Source organism: Caenorhabditis briggsae (assembly GCF_000004555.2).
Source record: "Caenorhabditis briggsae complete genome, chrI, whole genome shotgun sequence".
NCBI classification, from domain to species: domain Eukaryota; kingdom Metazoa; phylum Nematoda; class Chromadorea; order Rhabditida; family Rhabditidae; genus Caenorhabditis; species Caenorhabditis briggsae.
The window spans coordinates 1,131,752-1,155,022 of NC_013489.2; the positions used below are offsets into that span (position 1 = coordinate 1,131,752).

Genomic DNA, 23,271 nt, shown 5'->3' on the forward strand with positions numbered 1-23,271 from the left:
TTGATTTTTTTTTTGAAATTTTTCGAAATTTTTTACTATAATATTTGAAAAAATATATGAACCGTAAAACCTGTAATAGAAGGGCCCTCTAACTTTCAACTTTGAATCTATATATCTCGATTCCTGTGAAAGATATCAAAAAGTGGTCAACTGATAAATTTTTTATCATAATATCACTAATATTTTATCAGTTGACACATTTTTGATATCTCTCACAGAAATCGAAATAAATTGTCTTAAAGTTGACAGTGTGGTATCTGAAATTTCCAAAGAAAAATCAATCATAATTTTAATTTTTTATTCAAATCATCACCCCGATCATCATCACGCAAAACCAATTAGGAATGGATGTCTTGTGTTAAAATTCAAAAAAAAATTGGAAAAAAATTTTAAAAGGGCAAGAAAAAGATGCATATAAAAATACGGTAAAAAAGGGGCGGGGCTTGTTTTTTGTTTTATTTTTCAAGGAGGGGAAAATGGCAAGAAAATGCGGAGGGAAATTTAAAAAAAAGAGAAATTTGAATTTGAAAAAATCGTTGTTTTCAAAGGGGACCGCATATTTTAGGTTTTAGGGAAAAAATGGAAAAATGGACTAGAATTTTTTTTTGGGGGGGAAATTGAGGAATGGATGAATGATGATAAAGCAGATGGAGAGAAAGAAAATTTGTGGATAATGATATATTCAAAAAATTCAGAAAAAAAAGAATAAATATTTTTAGGAAGGCATTTTTGGAGGATTTTTGAATTTTGGAATTTTGATTCTTAGATTTTTAGGATTCTTAGGATTCTTAGGATTCTTGGATACCATATACAGAATTTTCAGAATTTTCGTGCCGAAAAATTTGAATTTCTAGAATTTTTTATCTGAAATTCTCAATATTCCGAATGTTCCAAAAAAAAATGTTTTCAAAATTCAGATTTTCAGAATTTCAGAATTTTCCAGAATTTTTTTTTCAAAAAATTTTTGATTGAAAATTTTCGAAAATTCCAGATTTTTTCAGATTTTCTAAAACAAATTCGAAAATTCGAGAAATTCGAAATTCAAAGACTCAGAATTTGAGAAATTAAGAAATTCAAAAATTCAGAAATTCTGAAATTCAGAATTTGAGAAATTCAGAAATTTAGAAATTCAGAAATTCCAAAAAATGAAAAATCCTGGAATTCAAAAAATCGGAAATTTCAAAAAAAGGTCAAAATTTTAAAAATTCCTAGATTTTCTCGAAAAATCTAGAAATTCGAATTTTCGAAAATTTCAAAACCCCTCCAAACCATTCCAAAATACAACCGAGATTTTCAAAAAAAAAGGGAAAAATTCGAATCGTTTGAAAATTCCAAAAAAAAAGGATAAGCGGGTTTAGGAAAAGTGAGAAAACCGGCAAGATTGATTTTAATTAAAAAGAGCGGGAGTTTGAAATTTCAAAAAATCAAGGAGATGAAAATCAGAATGATGATGTGTGTGTGGCTGAAATTGTCTAGAATCATTTTTCAAGGAAATTTTAAGAATGAGCAATTAGATGTGTGGGCAACAAGAAAAAAACAAAAAAAAGTGAAAAAAGTGAAAAAGTGAGGATTCAAAAAATTCAAAATTTTTGAAAAAACATGAAAAAAATTGGTTCTAAAGCACCAAATTTGTGTTGTGTGTCGGCGTCCATTGTGACGTCATCAGCTTCCATTTCTCATAATTTGACTCCAATTGCTCAGAGAGCTCACCGAGTTTTGCGAACTCCGTAAAAGTGGCAAATGCTTCACGAGCGAACATATCTGAAAATTTTCAGATTTTAAATTTTGAAAAATGACAAAAAACGGATTATTGGCAGCCCATTGGCGGCCCAGAAAAATTCTAAACCCTAAAAATCGGAAAACGGACCATTGGCGGCCGAGAAAAACGGAAAATTCGAATTGTTCAAAAAGTCCAATAGAGCGCACTTGCTTACCTATGAATCCGCACTGCGTGATCGGGACGTTACAGGTGTTACGATCGAATACCTCCATGGTTACTGGCAATCCTTTTTCTTTTTCCTCGCGAGTCTGAAAATTTGAGAATTTGTAAGAATTATGAGAATCTCAGAACCACTTATTCACGCTCCATCATCTCAACTCCTATGAGAGATATCAAAACTTTGTCAACTGATAAAATATTTTTGATATTATGATAAACGTTTTTGTAATTGACAACTTTTTGATATCTCTTATAGGAACCGAGATAATTGAGCTCAAAGATCAAGTATAGCGAAGCTCAGCCAAAACAAAGGCCCCAAAAAACCACTCTTTTTGAGCTCAATTATCTCAGTTACTGTAACAGCTATCTAAAAATTACTAACTAACAAAATGTTGCTTATTTTATGTTGACTGTTTTATCAGTGGACCACTCTTTGATATCTCTCATAGGAACCAAGATATATAGATCCAAAGTTCGGACATCTACTGGTACAAGCCTCACGGGAAGTATTTGCTCTTTGAGCTCAATTATCTCGGTTACTGTGATAGCTACCAAAAGATGGCCAACTAACATAATGTTTAGTGTTTTATGTTGATTGTTTTATCAGTGAACCACTTTTTGATATCTTTCATAGGAACCGAGATAAATTGCCTAGAAGTTAAGAGGATCTTTTGTTACAAGTTTTACGGTAATCTTTGCTCTTTGAGCTCAATTATCTCAGTTACTGTAACAGCTATCTAAAAATTACTAACTAACAAAATGTTGCTTATTTTATGCTAATTGTTCTATCAGTTGGCCTCTTTTTGAAATCTTTTACAAGAACCGAGATAATTGAACTCAAAGATCAAGTATAGCCAAGCTCAGCCAAAAAAATCACCTTATTTGAGCTCAATTATCTCAGCTCCTATAAGAGATACCAAAAATTTGTCAACTTATAAAATATTTCTGATATTATGATAAAAATTTTTGTAGTTGACAAATTTTTGATATCTCATATAGGAACCGAGATAATAGAGCTCAAAGATAAAGTATAGCGAAGCTCAGCCAAAAAACGTCTCAAAAACCATTCAAACCAATTTTCTTCCGAGCCATAACACTTTTCTTTAACCCCAAAGACAGTATACCTGCTCAAAGTACTCCTCAACAATACGATGGGCCCATCTCTGACAAAGTCCCCATTCTCTCGCCGGATTCGAGATATCTGCACACTTCACCAACATATCGCAAATGGTCAAGGAGTTTGTATCCCGTTGCTCCTCCGCAACATCAGTCACATGCATCTTATTAAACTTTGCCAAATATTCAAAATGTCTGGATATATCCGTTGCCAAAACCATCTCCACCATCGCATGTCTCATTTGGATAAACTCCTCTCTTGATAAATTCGAAAATATATTCACATTGGCATTATGTTGGAGCGTCAACTGGAATGCCAGTGCGATATGATGATTCTCCAGGATTGAATTATCATTGTAGAGAATAGCCAGTGATTGTCTTGTATTTATCAAGTACGCATTTCCCCTTCCAGGATGATCTAGGTCATGTACTGCAGCTGCGAGGAGTGCAGCAACTGCATGCGACTCATTAACATGGATGGCTACTGATGGGGAGTCCAGGAAGAAAGACGTGGCTTGCAGGACGTCTGCAGCATGGGTGGCATTGTGATAAGTGTTGCCGGCGTGATAATGGGCTTCGATAGAGAGGATCCAGCGATTCAGAAGGTCGTCAGAGCATCCGAGAACCTCGCAAACCTTCCATCTTTCGAAGACTTTCATTCCAACTTGAGACAATGCGTGGTGATCGGAGACTTTTTCCAAATGAAGGATGTCGAATTTCCAGCAGTTGTCATTCTCCAACGCATTCTTTACATCTGCAGACACCCTTCGACGCTCTCCATGGGATCCTCGCTTCTCTCGATGAGCATCTACGACGCTTCGCTTCCGTTGCCTAGCTGGATGATGTAGGCGGATTAGACCATCGTAGTATTGGGTTGCGATTCGATCAGCGTCACGGAATCGATTGATACTTGGAGCATACAACTCGTGGGAGGAGAGAACTTTCATGGCGTCTTTGATAGTTTGAGCTGGCTCACCGTCTACACGACACGAGACGTCGCGGAGCATGGTGAGCACTTCGGAGATCGGGGCTTCGATTCCGCCGGTTTGGGATTTGAGGGATTTGAGGGAGACGTCGCGGAAGATTGCCGCTTCACCGGTTGTGTTTGAGCGTTTCATATACACGAATTGACTACTGAAAATGGAGAAAATTATGCATTCCAAGATCTGAATCTATGAATTTAAAGGTGGGGGGACAGGAGATTTTACGGGGGATTTTTGGGGCCAGAGTATGCATTCTACCGTAACGGTGTACAACGCTTAATGTCACTCTGCGTACAGCTGTCGCCCTCGCCTTTATGTATGCAATCGGGCAGCGGCTTTTTCTTTGCACGCGTAGCTCAGTCGGTAGCGACGCCGCACCTTCAACACTCGCCTCGACAAGTTCAACTCCTCGAGGAGCATATTTAAACGGAATTTCGACAACATTATTTTTCTCATGTCCCCCCACCTTTAAGAATATAAGTATCAAAAAGTTAGGAGTCCTAAGAATCCTATAAATCTTATAAATCTAAGAATCCAAAAGAAATTTGAAAATCTTCGGACGGCTCTACATTTCTGTCGAAAATACACGTTTCTAGCTCATCTAGAAGCCGAGATATAGCCATTTGAAGTTTGGAAGGCGAGAGACGCAGACAGTTAGAAGGTCTCGTTGTCTGCGTCTCTCCGAAATTTCAAATGGCTGTATCTCGGCTTCTAGACAAGCTAGAGAAGTGATTTTTGAACGGAAACATATGAAATTTGAAAATCTGAAAATATTCTGAAATTTCAGAAAAAAAGTTCCAGAAAATTTTTTGCAGAAATTTCAAAAAATCTAGTTTTTTGAAAAGTATTTGAATTTTACGTTTTCCTATCTTAAAATCCTTTTTCTAGCTGCTCTAGAAGCCGAGATATCGGCATTCAAAGTTTGGGAGGCGAGAGACGCAGTGAGTTAGAGTGTCTCGTCGTCTGCGTCTCTCACATCCTAAACTTTAAATGCCCATATCTCGGCTTCTAGATGAGCTAGGAAAGTGATTTTTGAACGGAAATGTGGACTTTTTTTTCGATTTTCATATGTTCAAATTAGACAAATTAAATTTTAAAAAATCTCAGAATCCTAGACCCCAAAATTTTTGATTTGAGCTAAAACTTGAAAAGCTGAGAAAAGTTGTACATTTCTGTCAAAAAATCACTTTTCTAGCTCATCTAGGAGCCGAGATATGGACGTTTAATTTAAAGTTTAGGTGGCGAGAAACGCAGACAGTTAGAGTGTCTCGTTGTCATTCTTATAATTTACAAAAAAAATTACAAAAATCCTTATAATTTACAATGAAAATCTCAAAAATCCTAAAAACTCCAAAAATGCCAAAAAGCTAAGCATTCTAAGTAAGTCTTCCATTGCTGTCGGTGGAATATTGACGACCGCCGACCGAGCTGACCGATCGGTCGGCGCGTCGACTGAATCTGTGCATTTGGGCGTCAAGTGGTGGTGAACCCAGTTCACAAATTCAAAAATGCCTAGTTCGTCTTAAAATAGAGTGTTGCGTACGCAAACACTCTCCGGTATGTTGACGCAAAAATGCACGGATTCGGTCGGCGGTCGGTCGGTCGGCCTAATTTCCCCGACCGAATGAAAGCTTTAATCCTGAGAATCCCCAAAAGACGACTCACTTGTTCGCAAAAGGTACCCGTATGAATTTCCAATCGGAGCTCCGCCTCCGCTCCTCCTCTCCACGTGCCCTTGGCAATGATTTCCGTCTCATTTCCGATTCAGGCTGTCCGATGACTTCGGATCGAATACAACCGGTGACGTTTTCGTAGGCACGATTCACGTATTGCACTACACGATGCTCGTCACACACTTCCACTGCTTGGTCCGTCTGGAAAAAAAAGGAAAATTTCGAAAATTTTGGAAATTGTTTTTGGAAAAGTTTAGAAATTTGAAGATTATTGAGATTCCCGGAAAGTCGCAGTTTGAGATTCTTGAGAGTTTAAACACTGCAGAAGGTAGACATTGGCAAAAATCAAAATTTCCAGAAAACTAAAACTACAATAAAAAAATGAAGATTTAGGAAATTTGAAAATCTAAATAAGTTTTACATTTCTGTCCAAAAATACGTTCTCTAGCTCATCTAGAAGCCGAGCTATGGGCTTTTAAAGTTTAGGTGGCGAGAGACGCAGACAGTTAGAGTGTCTCGTTGTCTGCGTTTCCCCTGAACTTTAAAAGGTTTTATCTCGGCGTCTAGATGAGCTAGAAAATTGGTTTTTGGACAGAAATTCGTTGGAAAATCACAGTTTTTTTTTGCGATTTGGAATTTCAAGGACTTCAAGAAACGTAAAAATTTGAAGCATTCGGAAATTCCAAAAAATCAAAGCTGCAATTCAGAAACTCGGATATTCAGGAAATCTGGGCCTTAAAGATATTACGGTATTCTAGAGAACCCTGAAAATCAGAAATCGAGAACCTACTTGTTAAGCTCTTTTAGTTTTGTTTATCAAAAAATGTCAAAATCCAAAATTTCGAGTTTAAACATATACCCCTAAAAGCTAAAAATGATAAAAAAACGTTTGGTCCCTAAAGGAACCAAACTTTTAGGTCTTCAGCTACAAGTACATCTCTTCTTCCCACTGCGCCATCACTGCACGCTTACGCGCCCTTTTGGGCGCCGCGGTAGCTCAAAGCGCGCGGTGTCTCAATGGCGCAGTGAGTAAGAGGATTGACTTTGGAGCAGAAGACCCAAGAGTTTGATTTCTTTGGGTCCCAAATTGTTTTTTATTTAATTTTTAGCTAATTTGAGTGTATTTCAAGGGAAGGGAATCTTCAAATTATTGCAGCTCATATCTCTCGGCTCCTGTGAAAGATATCAAAAAGTGGTCAACAGACAAAATGTTTGCCACATTATCAGCAACAATTTATTAGTTGACTACTTTTTCACATCTTGTACAGTAATCGAGATAAATTGGCTCAAAAACAACTTACCTCATCCAAAACTGTAAAAAGAGCCGGCAGAGCACGAATCCGGTTGGCGAGCCGTCCGACGTAATCGAATAATGAAACATCTCGAGTGTTCCACGTCACATGCTGGAATATTTAATTATCAGATAGATACATCATCTGACTTTTGAATAATTTATGAATCTTGAAAAAAGAATTTTTTTTTGAAAAGAATTTTTTAATCAAGCAAAAAAAAATGTTTCCGCTTACATGAATAATATTTGACTGCGCCAGAGCTCTCCGTCGTTTTTCACTGATGTGTCTGAAAATATTAATTTCAGAATTTTAGAATTTGCAGGAATTTCAGAAAAATTGAAAAAGCACTCACTTTTCCGCAATTGACGCAATTAGCACCTCCTCAGTGCTCACCGAGGAGACGTCTCTGAAAAAAAAATATTTATTGATTAAAAATAATTGAGATTCCGAAAAATTCCAGAATTCAGAAATTCAGAAATTCAGAAATTCAGAAATTCCAGAATTCAGAAATTCCAGAAATTCAGAAATTCAGAAATTCAGAAATTCAGAAATTCAGAAATTCAGAAATTCAGAAATTCAGAAATTCAGAAATTCAGAAATTCAGAAATTCAGAAATTCAGAAATTCAGAAATTCAGAAATCCCAAAACTACAGAAATGCTAATTTTAGAAATCACAAAATTTGGAAATTTGAATTTTTTCAAAATTTGAATTTTTCAAAAATCAGTTAACTTGGACCCAATTTATCTCAGTTCCTATAAGAGATAACAAAAAGTAATAAACTGATAAAATATTTTCCAAATATTGATTAATATTTCATCAGTTGACAACTTTTTGATATCTGTCCCAGGAACTGAGATAATTAAGGTCAAAGTGCAAATACTTTCCGTGAAGCTTGAAACAGAATATGTCCGAACTTTGAATGCATATATCTCGGTTCCTATAAGAGATATCAAAAAGTAATAAACTGATGAAATATTTTTTGAATTTTGATAAACATTTTATCAGTTGACAACTTTTTGATATCTTTTATAGGAACCAAGATAAGTTGGCTCAAAGTGGAAGCCCAGTTCCTACTGCTTTTTCTCCAACTTTTCAAGTCCCTTTCAAAAAGTCCATAATTTAAAAACTCCAAAATGTTATCATCATCATCATCAACTGATCATATACGTAATCCCCCCACACCTCGTGTCCTGCTTTGCTCCAAATTTTTTGCTCTTTTTGCTCTCTCTGTTGTTTTTTGTGAGCAAAAATGATACAACATTCTCATCAGAATGTGTGTCATCGGATTTGATGGAGGGAAAAGAAGAAGGCGTGAGAATATATAACAAATGTATACATACATATGTAGTATGTATACTATTTTTCAGAGAAGAGATCAAAGAAACAAAATATGAGATATAATCCATTATAATCCAGGAGGTTGAAGGAGATTAGGTTCGAATAATGGATTGCTCAATTATCTCGGCTCCTATGAGAGATATTAAAAATGTGTCAACTAATAAAATGTTTGTTGTAATGAACTGATTATTTTATCAGTTATTCATTTTTTGATATCTCTTACGGAAAATTAGATTTATGGGTTTGAAGTTAGAGTCCCTGCTATCACTGTAAACATTCAAATAACCACACCAATCTTTGATCTAGTGTATCTCATTTTCTGTAAAAGATATCAAAAATTTTCCGATTGATAAAATGTTGGTGATATGATGATAAGCACATTACTAGTTGACCACTTTTTGATATCTTTTATGGGAACCGAGATAAATGGGTTATGGGTTAGGACATCCAAAAATTGATTATAGACTCTAGCTGCGCTAGCTATGGACTGTAGATATGCTTACGTTGATTTTCAAGCTTAGGAGCTTTTTTTTAAGTTTGAGAGCTTAAGTTTAAAAAATACAAACACCTAAAAAATTTGCTATCAATCTGTATAATTTTCATGAAAATTGATCCATTTTGAGATGAGATATACATAAAATTGCACTATAAAATTATACCCTTTTTTTAAAACTCAAAATCTCGGTTCCTATAAAAGATATCAAAAATTTGTCAATTAATAAAATGTTTCTTATTTTATGCTAATTATTTTGTTAATTGACTGATTTTTGATATCGCTCATAGGAACCGAGATATATAGATTCAAAGTTTGGGTATCTTCTGTTACAAACTTCACGGGAAGTATTTGCACTTTGACCCTAATTATCTCTGTTCCTATGACAGCTTTTGAAAAATTGCTAACCAACAAAATGTTTTTATATTATTTTAATTATTTTGTTAGTTGACCACTTTTTGATATTTTTCACGGGAAGCGAGATATAAAAGCTCAAAGTTGGCGCACAGTAAGGAGGGGGCAGTTCAGTTGGCGGCGGCGCCACACTACACTTGCACACTTTGAGCTTAATTATCTCGGTTCCTATAGCAACTACTTTAAAATTGTTAATTAACAAAATGTTTGACATAAAATACTGATTATTTTATTAGTTGATTGTTTTTTGATATCTCTTACGATAAGCGAGATATATGGCGTTAAAGCTAATAGCGTCTAAAGCTAGCACCTCCAACGGCGGACCCCCACAAGTTCCAAAGTTATATACTTTTTAATGTCCCTGTGCCTTTAAACCCTTATTTTTAGTCCTTCTAACTTGGATAGAATCATGTAAATAAGGGAACACACAATGTGTACTCTCTGACTCTAGTAAGTTTACTTTCTTTTTCTATTCAATTCGGTTTGTCCGTCCCCGAAATGTTGTTGTTATTGTATGTATGGTTTCGAGGTGTAAAGAATGAAGGAATACGAATGGACAAACACACTATAGTTTGTCTGGGTAAACGCGGCTCGACCATGGAATCTCGACCGCGGTCGAAATTCTAGAAAATGGATATTTAGAATCTTTTGAGAGCCTTTTTAGAAGGGTTTTTTGGGGAAAAAGTCTAATTCGATATTCAAGAAGGTGGGACAATTCGGTGTGGTCGACCGCGGTCGACCAAAAAATCTAAAAACTCACTTTGCGACTTGTGAAGGATGCGGCACCCGAAGATCGATAAATACAGCTAATGGGCATATGGATTCAATGTCTGATGTGGCCTGGAAATGAGAATTTTAGAATTTTAGCATTTTCAGATTTTCCGGAATATTCTTGAATTTTTGAAAATCTCTGAATTTCTGAATTTCTGAATTTCTGAATTTCTGAATTTCTGAATTTCTGAATTTCTGAATTTCTGAATTTCTGAATTTCTGAATTTCTGAATTTCTGAATTTCTGAATTTCTGAATTTCTGAATTTCTGAATTTCTGAATTTCTGAATTTCTGAATTTCTGAATTTCTGAATTTCTGAATTTCTGAATTTCTGAATTTCTGAATTTCTGAATTTCTGAATTTCTGAATGTTAAGTTCTATGTTTCAAATTTTGGTTTATTCAAAAATATTGATTTTAAAGGGAGATATGGGCTGTCAATTGAGTTATTAAGTTCGAACCCTCCTAACTTGGCTCAAACCCCGAATTTCGAAACAATTCAAAAAATCGGTATTGTCAAATGAACTATCATTTTGTAGCGCTTTTCAACTTCTATATCTTACTTTTTGGTTAAATTAAAAATATTGATTTTCAAGGGGATATAAGCCATTTGATAATCAACCAACCCGCGTTGGTTGACCAATACCTGAATTTCTGAATTTCTGAATTTCTGAATTTCTGAATTTTGTGAATTTCTGAATTTCTGAATTTCTGAATTTCTGAATTTCTGAATTTCTGAATTTCTGAATTTCTGAATTTCTGAATTTCTGAATTTCTGAATTTCTGAATTTCTGAATTTCTGAATTTCTGAAAATATCCAGATGTCTCTTTTTTAATCTTTAATCACCTAATCTCCTTCATTAGAGGTGTATCTCTAATTCCACTTCCTCCAGCCAAAAATCCAAAAACCCATAATATTCAATTGTTCACTAATGCATGTACTTTACATTTTCACACGCAGTGTGTGTGTGTGTGTGTGTGTCACAATATATACATTATCATGCGCACTAATCCCTCAGAGAGCATCTGCTCATTTTCAGCCAAAAATATTTTTTTATGCTGAAAATTTTTTTTTGGTTGGGGCATATATTTTGGAGCGAAATTCGTCGTTTTCAGAAGAATTCCAAGATAAAATGACAATCAAAATTGTTAATAAATTGGTTTTTTCAGATTTCAGAAATAATAAATTTTCAGCCAAAAAAAATTTTTTTTCAGAATTATTTTTTTCAAAAACTTCAAAAAAAAATTTACCTGTGTCGGGAACGAAACTGTACAATTCCAGCCGGACGATCGAAGCGAGTCGAGCAGCACACTTTCCCCGGTACCTTCTGTCACGATGACGGCCTGCAAAGAAATTTTGATTGGGCGGGAATTTGAATTTTTCAAAAAAAAATTTTTTTTTTGAATTTTTCAAAAATCAGAAAAATTCCGAAAAATTGATAAGAAACCGCGGTGTTCTTATCAATTTTCAGTTCTTTGAAAACCCGGTAAATTGAATTTCCGGGTATTACCAATTAAGGATTTTTTTCCAGCAAAAAAAAAACTTGAAAATCAATTTTTGTAACATTTTTGAGTAAAGAAGCATTTTTAGGCAATTCAGGCCTTTCAGGCCTTTCAGGCATTATATAACCTTGTCAAATACTCCAAAGGTTTACTGGCAGATACCCCTAAAAGCCTAATTTAGGCTTTTCAGGTCTGTTAGGCCATGCAAAATCTAGACAACTACCTCAAAAAGTGTATTTAGGCTTTTCAGGCATCTTAGGTCTGTAAGGTCCTATTGCATCTAGCCAGCCTAATTGAGGCATTTCAGTTCTTTTAGACACTGCAAAAACCTGGGCAATTACCTGAAAGGCCTTAATCGGGCTTTTCAGAAACTTCAGGCACAGTTAGGCCCTGCAAAAACCTTGCTAGGCACTTAAGAAGACATATTTAGGCTTTTCAGGCTTTTCAGGTCCGCAAGGCTCTATCGAACTTAGTCAGGTAACCCTAAAAATCTACCTAAGGCATTTCAGGCATTTCAGGCCTTGTAAAACCTAGCAAGATATTTCTGAAAATCTAAATTAAGCCTTTCAGGTCTGTAAGGCCCTGCAAAAATTAGGCAACCACCTCAAAGGGTGTATTTCGGCTTTTCAGACGTTTTAGGTACGTAAGGTTTTGATAAATGTAGCCAGGTATTTTTCAAGGAACTCATTAAAACCTAATCAAGGCATTTCAGGCGTTTCAGGCCCTACTAGACCACTTCAGGCACAACAAAGGCCCTTTTTAGGCCTTTTGAGAGTTCCAGGTCTGACAGGCTCTACTAGATCCCTTCAGACTCTATATTAGGCTTTTCAGGCTTTTTGAAACTTGGTCAGGTACATCTACAAGCCTATCTAAGGTATTTCAGGCTTTTCAGGCCTGTCAGGTCCCACTAGACCCCTTCAGACTCTATACTAAGCTTTTCAGGCTGTTCAGGCTCTTTTAAACTTTACGCTAACAGTGTTAAAACTATAATTAAGACATTTCAGGCATTTCAGGCCCTATTTTCAGGCCCTGCGAAACATAGGCAAGTACCCATAAAGGCAAAGTTTAGGCATTTTAGGTCTGTAAACTCTATTTTAAGGCCTATTTCAGGCCTCTCAACCCACCTCAAACGTCCGCTGAGTGCTCAAAAAGTACTGTCGAATTTTCTCGTTTTCGTGCATTATCAAATTCTTGAAATTACAAAAAAAAATAATTTCCAAAAAAAAATTTTTTTTGGGAATTTTGGATTTAGAAGAAGAGGAAAAAGAAGAGGAAGAAGAAGGTGATGAAGGGGCAAAAAGGAGAGATGGGGCGGAGAAAAAGGAGCAAAAAAAAGGGGTGGGAACCAGGGCAAAAAAAGGGCTGAATGAATGAAAAGAAGGCAAAAAAAAATGTATGTCACAGGTTAGAATATTGTGTGTGTGTGTGTGTGTGTGTGTGTGTGTGCAGTCTAACTCTTTTCAAAAAAAAGAAACGGGCAAAAAAAAATTTGTTCTTATCAATACATGTTTGCTGGTGCTGCTGCTATCCTATCGAAAATTCCAATTCCACGTCATCAAAAATTTGAAAATGTTTGAAAAAAAAGTTTTTAAAGAAAACTCAAATTTCCCTCGGGTCCCCCTTAAGAAGAAGGGAAGACTTTTATCCATCCCCCCTCCCCGCAACTTTGTTACTCTTTGGAATTTTTGCTCACTGCTGTGTCTTCTCTGCGTCTCTTCTTCTCCAGAATCTCTCCGCGGCTCCAGAAGAGGCGCCGAATACACGATTTGTCATCGAGATGAGCGCTGACAGGGTCTAGAAGAAGAGCAACGCCTTCTTCTTTTTCTACACAAAATTCAGAAGATCTTTGATGACATGGGAATAAGAAGAAGGGGAGAGAGAGAGAGAGAGAGAGAGAGAGAGAGAGAGAGAGAGACAGATTAGGATTTTATACGTTTTCCAGAAGAGTTTTGAGACGCTAAAGATGTTTTTAACCTTGAAAATCTAGAAGAATTTTGTACTCTAAATAATGGAATTGTTGAAATTCGAATTTTCCAAAAAAATCAATTTTTCAGAAATTCTGAAACTTTTTCAAAGAGTTAAAAATTATTAAAAGCGGAAAATTAGAATTTTGAATAGTCTGAAATTGGGAAATTCAGAAATTCAGAAATTCAGAAATTCAGAAATTCAGAAATTCAGAAATTCAGAAATTCAGAAATTCAGAAATTCAGAAATTCAGAAATTCAGAAATTCGGTAATTCAGAAATTCAGAAATTCAGAAATTCAGAAATTCAGAAATTCAGAAATTCAGAAATTCAGAAATTCACAAAATTCAGAAATTCAGAAATTCAGAAATTCAGAAATTCAGAAATTCAGAAATTCAGAAATTCAGAAATTCACAAAATTCAGAAATTCAGAAATTCAGAAATTCAGAAATTCAGGTATTGGTCAACCAACGCGGGTTGGTTGATTATCAAATGGCTTATATCCCCTTGAAAATCAATATTTTTAATTTAACCAAAAAGTAAGATATAGAAGTTGAAAAGCGCTACAAAATGATAGTTCATTTGACAATACCGATTTTTTGAATTGTTTCGAAATTCGGGGTTTGAGCCAAGTTAGGAGGGTTCGAACTTAATAACTCAATTGACAGCCCATATCTCCCTTTAAAATCAATATTTTTGAATAAACCAAAATTTGAAACATAGAACTTAACAAGCGCTACAAAATGGTATTTTATTTAATTATGCTTTTTGCCATCCCAATTTCTCAGCATTCACTTTAGTTGACAGCATGCGGCACAGAAAGGGGTACCTCATTCAACAACGCATAACTCTCTTCAAAATTGATATTTTCAAATAAATTAAAATAGAAAATGTAGAACTTAAAAAATTCTACAAGTCGATATAAAACTCAAATAGTTTTTATATTCAGCCAGTTGAATGGGAAGCGTTAATCTTTAGAGCCCCGACGCGTAGCATAAAAGTGACCAACGCGGGTGGTCGTTCATAAAATAGCTTATATCCTGCTTCAAAATCAATATATTTCAATAAATCAAGATGTAAAATGTAGAATTTAAAAAGTTCTATAAAATGATATAAAATTCAATTTCACTGGAATTTCAAATTCAGAACCATGAGATCATGAAGGAGCCAACTAGGCGATTTTGGCGCCTTGCTTTTTTGACAGTCTCCGGCTTATTACTGGGCCTATGAATATTATAGAACTTTATATCATTTTGTAGATCTTGTCAAGTTCTACATTTTGAATTTTTATTTGTTTTAAAATTTTAAATTTGAAGAAAGTTATGCGTCCGACAAGTAAGACATTTTTTCAGTCCCTTCTTCTCCTCCAAAGATTTGTTTCCCATCATTTTTGCATACATCACAAAAAAAATGTTTTATTCAATTTTTTGTCAATATATGTTTTCGAAAATTTTGTAGTCCTGGGAAACTTCAGCAGAAACAGCAAAAAGCTTGAAAAAAGTGGATTTTGCAGTTCTCTCTTTTTTTTTGTTTTGCAATAAATTTGTTGTGAGAACACGAGCAGAAAAAAGAGAAGAGGATGGGACTGAAAATGAAAAAAAAGCAACGAATGGTGAAGGAAAAAAAAGAAGGAGACTATTGTTTTGGGAAAAGAAAATTGCCCAAAATTTTTTACTGAAGAAGTTTATAGGCGAAAATCTCAAGTTTCAGACAAATATATACAGACTTTGTTTGATGTATACAAACAATTTTTTTTAAATCGATATCTCAATTCCTGTAAAAGATACCGGGAAAATGTCAACTAACAAAATACTTGTGATAATATGATAAACATTTTAACAGTTTATCACTTTTTGATATCTCTTACAGGAACTGACATAAATGGAGTCAACTTCCGACGCCAACCTGTCACAAGCTGAGGCTTCTGCTCTTTGAGCTCAATTATCTCGGTTACTGTAAGAGATATCAAAAAAGTGCCAACTGATAAAATGTCGGTGATATTATAAAACTTTTTATTAATTGGCCTTTTTTAATTATCTTTTAAAGGAACAATGATAAATCGACTAAAAATTTATGGGATCTGTAGTGAGGTCAACAAGAGAAAAATCGATTACCTTACGTTTGAGTTAGCTTATCTCAGTTCTTGTAAGAGTTATCAAAAAATGATTAATTAACAAAATGTCTGTTAATTATTTTATCAGTTGACCACTTTTTGATATCTTTCATGACAACCGAGATAGACAGTGTTGAAGTTGGTGCGCCCTCAAAGCTCAGCGGAGTGGCGCCTTTAATATTTTTCCCACGAGTTTGATTTTTCTGATTTTTCAAGAGGCCTCAAATTTCAACGTTTTCTGAAATATTTAAAATGACTACTGTAATCATTGTTAAGCTCTATAAAATGGTATTGACTTTAACATTTTTTTGTTTTTTAAAATCAAAACAACAAGACGACTAAAAGGGAGGAATCTCAGCTTGTCATACTTGTCGGACGCATAACTTTCTTCAAACTTAAAATTTTTGAACAAATCAGAAAGTGAAATGTAGACCTTAAAACGTTCTACAAAGTTATATAAAATTTATAGTACTTACAACCCAACTATTGAGCTAGAGACCGTCAAAAAGGCAGGGCGCCAAAATCGCCTAGGTTAGCGTTGGCTCCTTCATGATCTCATGGTTCTGAATTTGAAATTCCAGTGAAATTGAATTTTATATCATTTTATAGAACTTTTTAAATTCTACATTTTACATCTTAATTTATTGAAATATATTGATTTTGAAGCAGGATATAAGCTATTTTATGAACGACCACCCGCGTTGGTCACTTTTATGCTACGCGTCGGGGCTCTAAAGATTAACGCTTCCCATTCAACTGGCTGAATATAAAAACTATTTGAGTTTTATATCGACTTGTAGAATTTTTTAAGTTCTACATTTTCTATTTTAATTTATTTGAAAATATCAATTTTGAAAAGAGTTAGGCGTTGTTGAATGAGCGACTCGATTTCGTCCCTCGTATGCTATAAATTTTGATGGATGCTGAGAAGCTGAGGTAGCAAAAAATACAAAAGAATTTAATATCAATTTGTAGCCCTTTTTAAGTTCTATGTTTCAAATTTTGGTTTATTCAAAAATATTGATTTTAAAGGGAGATATGTGCCATCAAATGAGTTATCAAGTTCGAACCCTCCTAACTTGGCTCAAACCCCGAATTTCGGAACAATTCAAAAAGTCGGTATCGTCAAATAATCTATCATTTTGTAGCGCTTTTTAACTTCTATATTTCAAATTGTAGTTTGTTCTAAAATATTGATTTTTAAGGGAGATATGCGTTATTGAATGAGCGACTCGATTTCGTCCCTCGCTGTAAACTTTGGTGGTTGCTGAGAAGCTGAGGTAGCAGAAAATATAATGCATTTAATATCAAATTGTAGCGCTTTTTAAGTTCTATATTTAAAATTTTAGTTTATTCAAAAATATTGATTTTGAAGGGAGATACGAGCCGTCAAGCTAAATTAGGTTCAAACCCCCGATTTCGGAATTGATCAAAAAGGGGGGAGGGTTCCAAAAATCTCGAGTCTAGAATCTCCCTCTAGAAGATTATTAATAAACAATCATAATAGAAAAAAAAACTCACCGTCTTGTGCATCTTCACCTGCATGGGTCCAAAAGTGTCGTGTGTGGTGGACACCTGTGCAGCCGTCCCCGCCGTTGTCAGCAAAGGTGTCGGCTGTTGTTGGGTGTTCCTCGATCCGCCCGATCCATTTTCAGAATACGACCCACCGCAGCACCATCTCATTGCCACAAAACTGCTGTTGGCTGTGTGCTCCGAGCCTGGTTGTGTGTGTGTGTGTGCTATGTGTGTATGTGTATGTCCCTTCTAGCACCCCTCCCGAAAGCTTTTTCTCTTTTCCTATTCTTCCCCGTCTCTCTATCTCTAGTGTCTCTTTCTCCCTCGTGTCTCTCTTCTTCTTCGAACCGCGCCTGCCCCCCAAGTCATCGTCATCTATATGCACCGCCCATCTCTTCTCCTTCTTCTTCTTCTTTTTCTTCCTTCTCCCCCCATACACTTCCCCATATACCCTCGCCTAGATGTCTGCGTCTCTCGCTCTCTCGCTTCTTCTGATGCTCCATCGTGTGCTGCCCGGTCCGGCGCAATTTCAGGTAATCAGCGCAAACCAATTTTTCTTCTTCTTCTTCTTCTTCTTTTTCTGCTCTTCTTGCTCCCCTTTTTTGTGATGATATAGTGTATTTGAAGAGGGCAGAAGAGGGGAGGGGGAGGCAATTTTGATTACGTATGTGTCTTTTTTCCGTGTTTGTCAGAGTATGTCTAATATGATTAAAACTAATAAAATTGGGTTTGGAAATGAAAATGTTTGTCTAGGGGGGTAATTAAGAGTAATTAAAGGTTTTAAAATGAATATAATTGGATGAAAAATGTCTGGGAAAAAGAGATAATTGGAGGGGAGGAATTACTTTTTTCTTTTAAAAGTTTTCTATGGAAAATACAAACTTCTGGACATTCAAAAATTCAAAAATTCAGAAATTCAGAAATTCAGAAATTCAGAAATTCAGAAATTCGGAAATTCAGAAATTCAGAAATTCAGAAATTCAGAAATTCAGAAATTCAGAAATTCAGAAATTCGGAAATTCAGAAATTCAGAAATTCAGAAATTCAGAAATTCAGAAATTCAGAAATTCAGAAATTCAGGAATTCAAAAATTCAGAAAGTCAGGAATTCAAAAATTCAGAAATTCAGAAATTCAGAAATTCAGAAATTCAGAAATTCAGAAATTCAGAAATTCAGAAATTCAGAAATTCAGAAATTCAGAAATTCAGAAATTCAGAAATTCAGAAATTCAGAAATTCAGAAATTCAGAAATTCGGAAATTCAGAAATTCAGAAATTCAGAAATTCAGAAATTCAGAAATTCAGAAATTCAGAAATTCAGAAATTCAGAAATTCAGAAATTCAGAAATTCAGGAATTCAAAAATTCAGAAATTCAGAAATTTCAAAAATCCGAAACATTCGATTTTCTTGAAATTTCGAAATTTGAAATTTCTAAATTAAGAAATTTCATAAATCCCAAAGTTTTGGTATTTCCTCGAAATTTGAAAATATGAAACCCTAAATTTCGAAATTTCCAGAAATTCTGAAAACTCGAAAAATCCAAATTTTCAAAGTTCTAAAAAAAATTCAGGCTCCGCCCATTTTTTTCAAAATAAAGTTTTGCACACTAATAATAAAGTTTTGGTTCTTGTTAAATGTAATAATCCTTTTTTTTCAGCTTTTTTTTCACAGATTTGCACAAATTGTCCTGAAATTAAAAAAAAAGTCATTTCAAAATTTTTCTTTTCAATCTTAAACCAAATTTATCTCGGTCCCTGTAAAAGATACCAAAAAATTGTCAATTGATAAAATAATTCCCATAGTATCAGCTACATTTTCGTAGTTCACCACTTTTTGATACCTCTTTTTGGAATCGAGATACATAAGCTCAAAGTTAGGAGCTCTTCTGTTAACTAGCTTCACAGAAGTGTTGCTTCTTTGAGCTCAATTATCTCATGTTCTGTGAAAGCTATCATAAAAGTGTCAACTGATAAAACATTTATCATATTATCAGCTACATTTTCTTAGTTAGCCACTTTTTGATATCGCTAATAGGAATCGAGGTACATTAGCTCAAAGCTGGGATCTCTACTGTTACCTAGCTTCACAGAAGTGTTAGTTCTTTGAGTTCAATTATCTCAGTTCCTATCACAGCTATTTAAAGATGGTGAACTAAAAAAATCTGTGTTATATTTTGTTTATCATTTTATCAATTGACCACTTTTTGATGTCTCTCAAAAGAACCGAGATAAACTAGCTCAAAGTTTCTTCTCTTTGGAGCGCGTTTTCCGCCCTAACTGAACAGGTGCTTCCTGCAAGAATCTATATTTTTGCGCCCATTGTTCTGACGGATGGGACACAGAGACACTGCTTGTCATCATCAAATGGCTCTTCTTCAGTATCTTCCGAACAATTGGCATCAATTTGTGTTTTGTTGGATACTAGTCGTCTTCTTTCCTAAGTGGTCCCCATTTTCAAGAAACGAAAATGATGATGGTGATGGCCTCCATCACTGATGGGGCGAAGAAAAATAATGTATTACTTTTGGGACCGAGAGATCAAAGCAACAGTTTCAGATTTTCAGATAACGCTTCATCTAACATCAATTTCTGTCTAAATTGCTTCTTTTTAAGTTCATAAAGTGTTTTATTTTGCATAACATAGCATTCAGGTCCCTATAAAAGTACTTCACAATTTTTTGATTTGTCTGAAACTTTCAGAATATACTAAACGAAATTCAAGCTTTCTTTTTGTAGTTGACAACTTTTTTGTAAACCTCAAGCCTAGGGAGATATGCCACCTTTAAGCCGCCCTAGTAGGGACGCACCTTGCTTCGGGGAGCAAACGACGTACAAGGACCGCGAGCCTAGCACTGACGTTCTGAGTGAAGACAGATGAATTTTATATGATTTTGTAGAACTTCTCAAGGCCTACATTTTGCAATTTGAATTTGTCAAAAATATTGAGCTTGAAAAAAGTTAAGACCGATTTTGAGAACCATCTCCCTTGGAATTGGCAAAGTTTTCAAGAAGGATGGTTATTGGCTTATGTCTCGCTTCAAAGTTTATATTTTCGGATGGTTCAGGAAGTGAAATGTAGAACTTCAAAAGCGCTACAAATTGATATAAATTTTGTTACTAAAAGCAAGTTTTCCTGAACAGCATGCCACACAAAAGTAACCATACTGAGCGGGCGATCATAAGGCGGTTTTTATTTCGGTTCTCCAGGCTACAACTCAAAACTATTTGAATTTTATATCGATTTGTAGCGCATTTCAAGTCCTCCATTTTCATATTTGATTCATACAAACATTTTGATTTTGAAGCAAGATATAAGCCATTTGATGAGCCATCACCTGCGTGGGCCTGTTTTGGGGTCAGATGCTGTTCACCGCTTCAGGGAAATTTTCTAAAAATGACAAAGTAGTAAAACTTATATCAATGTGTAGCGCTTTTTAAATTCTACATTTTGCAATTTTAATTTTTGCGAAATGTTGATTTCGAAGCGAGTTATGAGCCGTCAATTGGACCCCTCCTCGGCGCCGGCCGCCGTTGCCGCATAAAGAAGGAACGTGACATATCTCGCTAGAGCGTACTTGTACCAAAAAGTTGTCGACTGCAAAAATGAAGCTCTTGTTTTGTTTAGTATACTCTGACAGTTTCAGAAAAATCGAAAATATTTGAAGTAGTTTTGTAGAACCTGAAAGTTGGAAGCTAGACTACATTCCTTATCTCTCAAAATAAACCAATGTTACTACAGTAACCCATCTGTTATCCTTCTTCCAACAACGTCTTCTTTTGCAAAAACAATCAGCCCAGTTTTTCTTTTCTAATTTAATTGGTTTCACTACTCACCTCGATCTGAATCATATGACTTCCGTGTCATTAACCGCGTGTTGAAAAAACTGACTGATAAAAAGATCAAAGTTTGATTTTTACTTTGAAAGTAAATCAAAAAATCTGATTTTGAGGAAAACAGGTAGCTGTGGTAATTAGCATAAAATAACAAACATTTTTTTAGTTGGGCATTGTTAAGTGGCTGCTACAGTAATCGAGATAATTGAGCTCAAAGAGCATTGACATTCGTGAAACAGCAGAAGATCCCCCATCCAACTTTGATTCGATTTATCTCGGTTTTTATGAAAGATATCAAAAAGTGTTCAACTGATAAAATTTTTGTGAGATCATGCTAAACATTTTAACAGTTGACCACTTTTTGATATCTCTCATAGAAACCAAGTTAAATTGAACCTGAAATGGAAGAGTATGATTTTTTGGCTAGCCGAAATGGAGACTTCAATTTTTCAGCTTAATTATCTCTGTTGCTATAAAAGGTATCAAGAAGTTGTCAACTGATAAAATGTTGAGGATATTATGATTAATCTTTTGTCCGTTGATTACTTTTTGATATCTTTTACAGAAAACGAGATAAATCGACTTAAAGTTAGAAGCACTTCTGTAACCTAGCTTCACAGAAGTGTTGATTCTTTGAACCCAATTTTCTCGGTTCCTATAACAGTTATCCAAAAACGGTAAACTGACAAAACATGTGTCATTTTATGCTTATCATTTTATCAGTTGATTACTTTTTGATATCTTTTACAGGAGCTGAGATAATTGAGCTTGAAATTAGAGAGTATGATTTTTTGGAGCAATTTGGATCAATTTTTATGAAAATTATACAAATTGATAAGAAATTGTTAGGAGAGAATTTTAAGGATTTCAGGTTCTCTATCGCGAAAACCAGGATCAAGTGTGGAACAGCTCCCAACCGACCCGATTTTGGGAGCTCGTCGAGTATCGACCGACGACTACCGAAGCGACGACTACAACTGAATACGTGCCGCCGCCAACGACGTGAGTGGACGGTGGGTCATCATATTGGACATCTGGATGCACAGATGGACCAGAATTCTAGAATCTAAAATCTGAAAGACGCTTTTGAGGAAGCTTTTTGAAAACTTATTTTCAGAAAAATTATTTGAAACCCGCCAGTTTTAAGGCCTCGGAAAATATCCTTGAAAGTTGTCCGATCCTTATAAAAATTTCAGAGTATACTAAACAAAATTAGAGCTTCATTTTTGTAGTTGACAACTTTTTGGTGCAAACGCGCTCTAACGAGATACGCCACGTGGACGCCGGTCACCCTCCTATAGGTGCCGCATTTCCATGAAGGCGGCTCATAACTTGCTTCAAAATCAATATTTTCAAACGATCTAAATTGCAAAATGTAAAGCTAGACAAGCTTCACAAATTCACATAAAATTTATTTAGATTCGATTGTTTTCTCTAGGGGCAGAACTAGTGACTTAGTGACTTAGAAACAGTGAGCTTGGTATCAAAGCATTGGGTGCCGCACTTCCACGCGGCATATATCTTCAGGCTCAAATTTCACAAAAAAGTTGTCAATTACAAAAATGAAGCTCCAGTTTTGTTTAGTATTCTCTGAAATTTTCAAACAAATTGAAACATTTTGGACGAGTTTCGTAGGCTTTGGAACCCAAAAAGCCAAAAAAACATGCAACAAACTAGAAAGTTCTAGAACAGTTTTCTTGTGGTCAACAATAGCCTAAAACAACAAATCATTGATAAAAATGACGTCATATCTTTTTTCTTGTTTTCCCTTCTGATAGCCATTCGCGGGTCGAGATAGATCAACCGACAGGTGTAGTATGTGTTTGGTTGATTCGGTTTGGCGAATGGGGGGAAAAAAGTTTTGTGATTTGTATATTTTTATGGGTTGAATGATTTTTCCAATTAATCGACTAGATTTGAAATCGCGGTCTATAGCAAAAAAAACCAGTTTTCTAGCCCTACTAGAAGCCGAGATATAGCTATCCGAAGTTAAAGAGGCTAGAGACGCAGACAACAAGACACTCTAAATGTCTGCGTCTTCTCAGAGAGACGCAGACAGTCTAGCTTCAAGAATCTAAGAATCTAAGAATCTAAGAATCTAAGAATCTAAGAATCTAAGAATCTAAGAATCTAAGAATCTAAGAATCTAAGAATCTAAGAATCTAAGAATCTAAGAATCTAAGAATCTAAGAATCTAAGAATCTAAGAATCTAAGAATCTCAGAATCTAAGAATCTAAGAATCTAAGAATCTAAGAATCTAAGAATCTAAGAATCTAAGAATCTAAGAATCTACAGAATCTAAGAATCTAAGAATCTAAGAATCT

At 35.1% G+C, this 23,271-nt stretch overlaps 1 protein-coding gene across 1 annotated transcript; it reads right to left on the reverse strand.

Annotated features, from left to right (window-relative positions):
• Positions 1–1,615: 1,615 nt before the first annotated feature.
• On the reverse strand, positions 1,616–17,281 carry Cbr-pde-6 (the record flags this gene model as incomplete). Its single annotated transcript, XM_045238012.1, has 10 exons — positions 1,616–1,761; positions 1,935–2,028; positions 3,064–4,189; positions 5,704–5,912; positions 7,013–7,114; positions 7,238–7,289; positions 7,356–7,409; positions 10,010–10,089; positions 11,270–11,362; positions 17,120–17,281. 10 exons carry the CDS (start codon positions 17,279–17,281, stop codon positions 1,616–1,618), a joined length of 2,118 nt encoding a protein of 705 aa, XP_045096511.1.
• Positions 17,282–23,271: the final 5,990 nt, after the last annotated feature.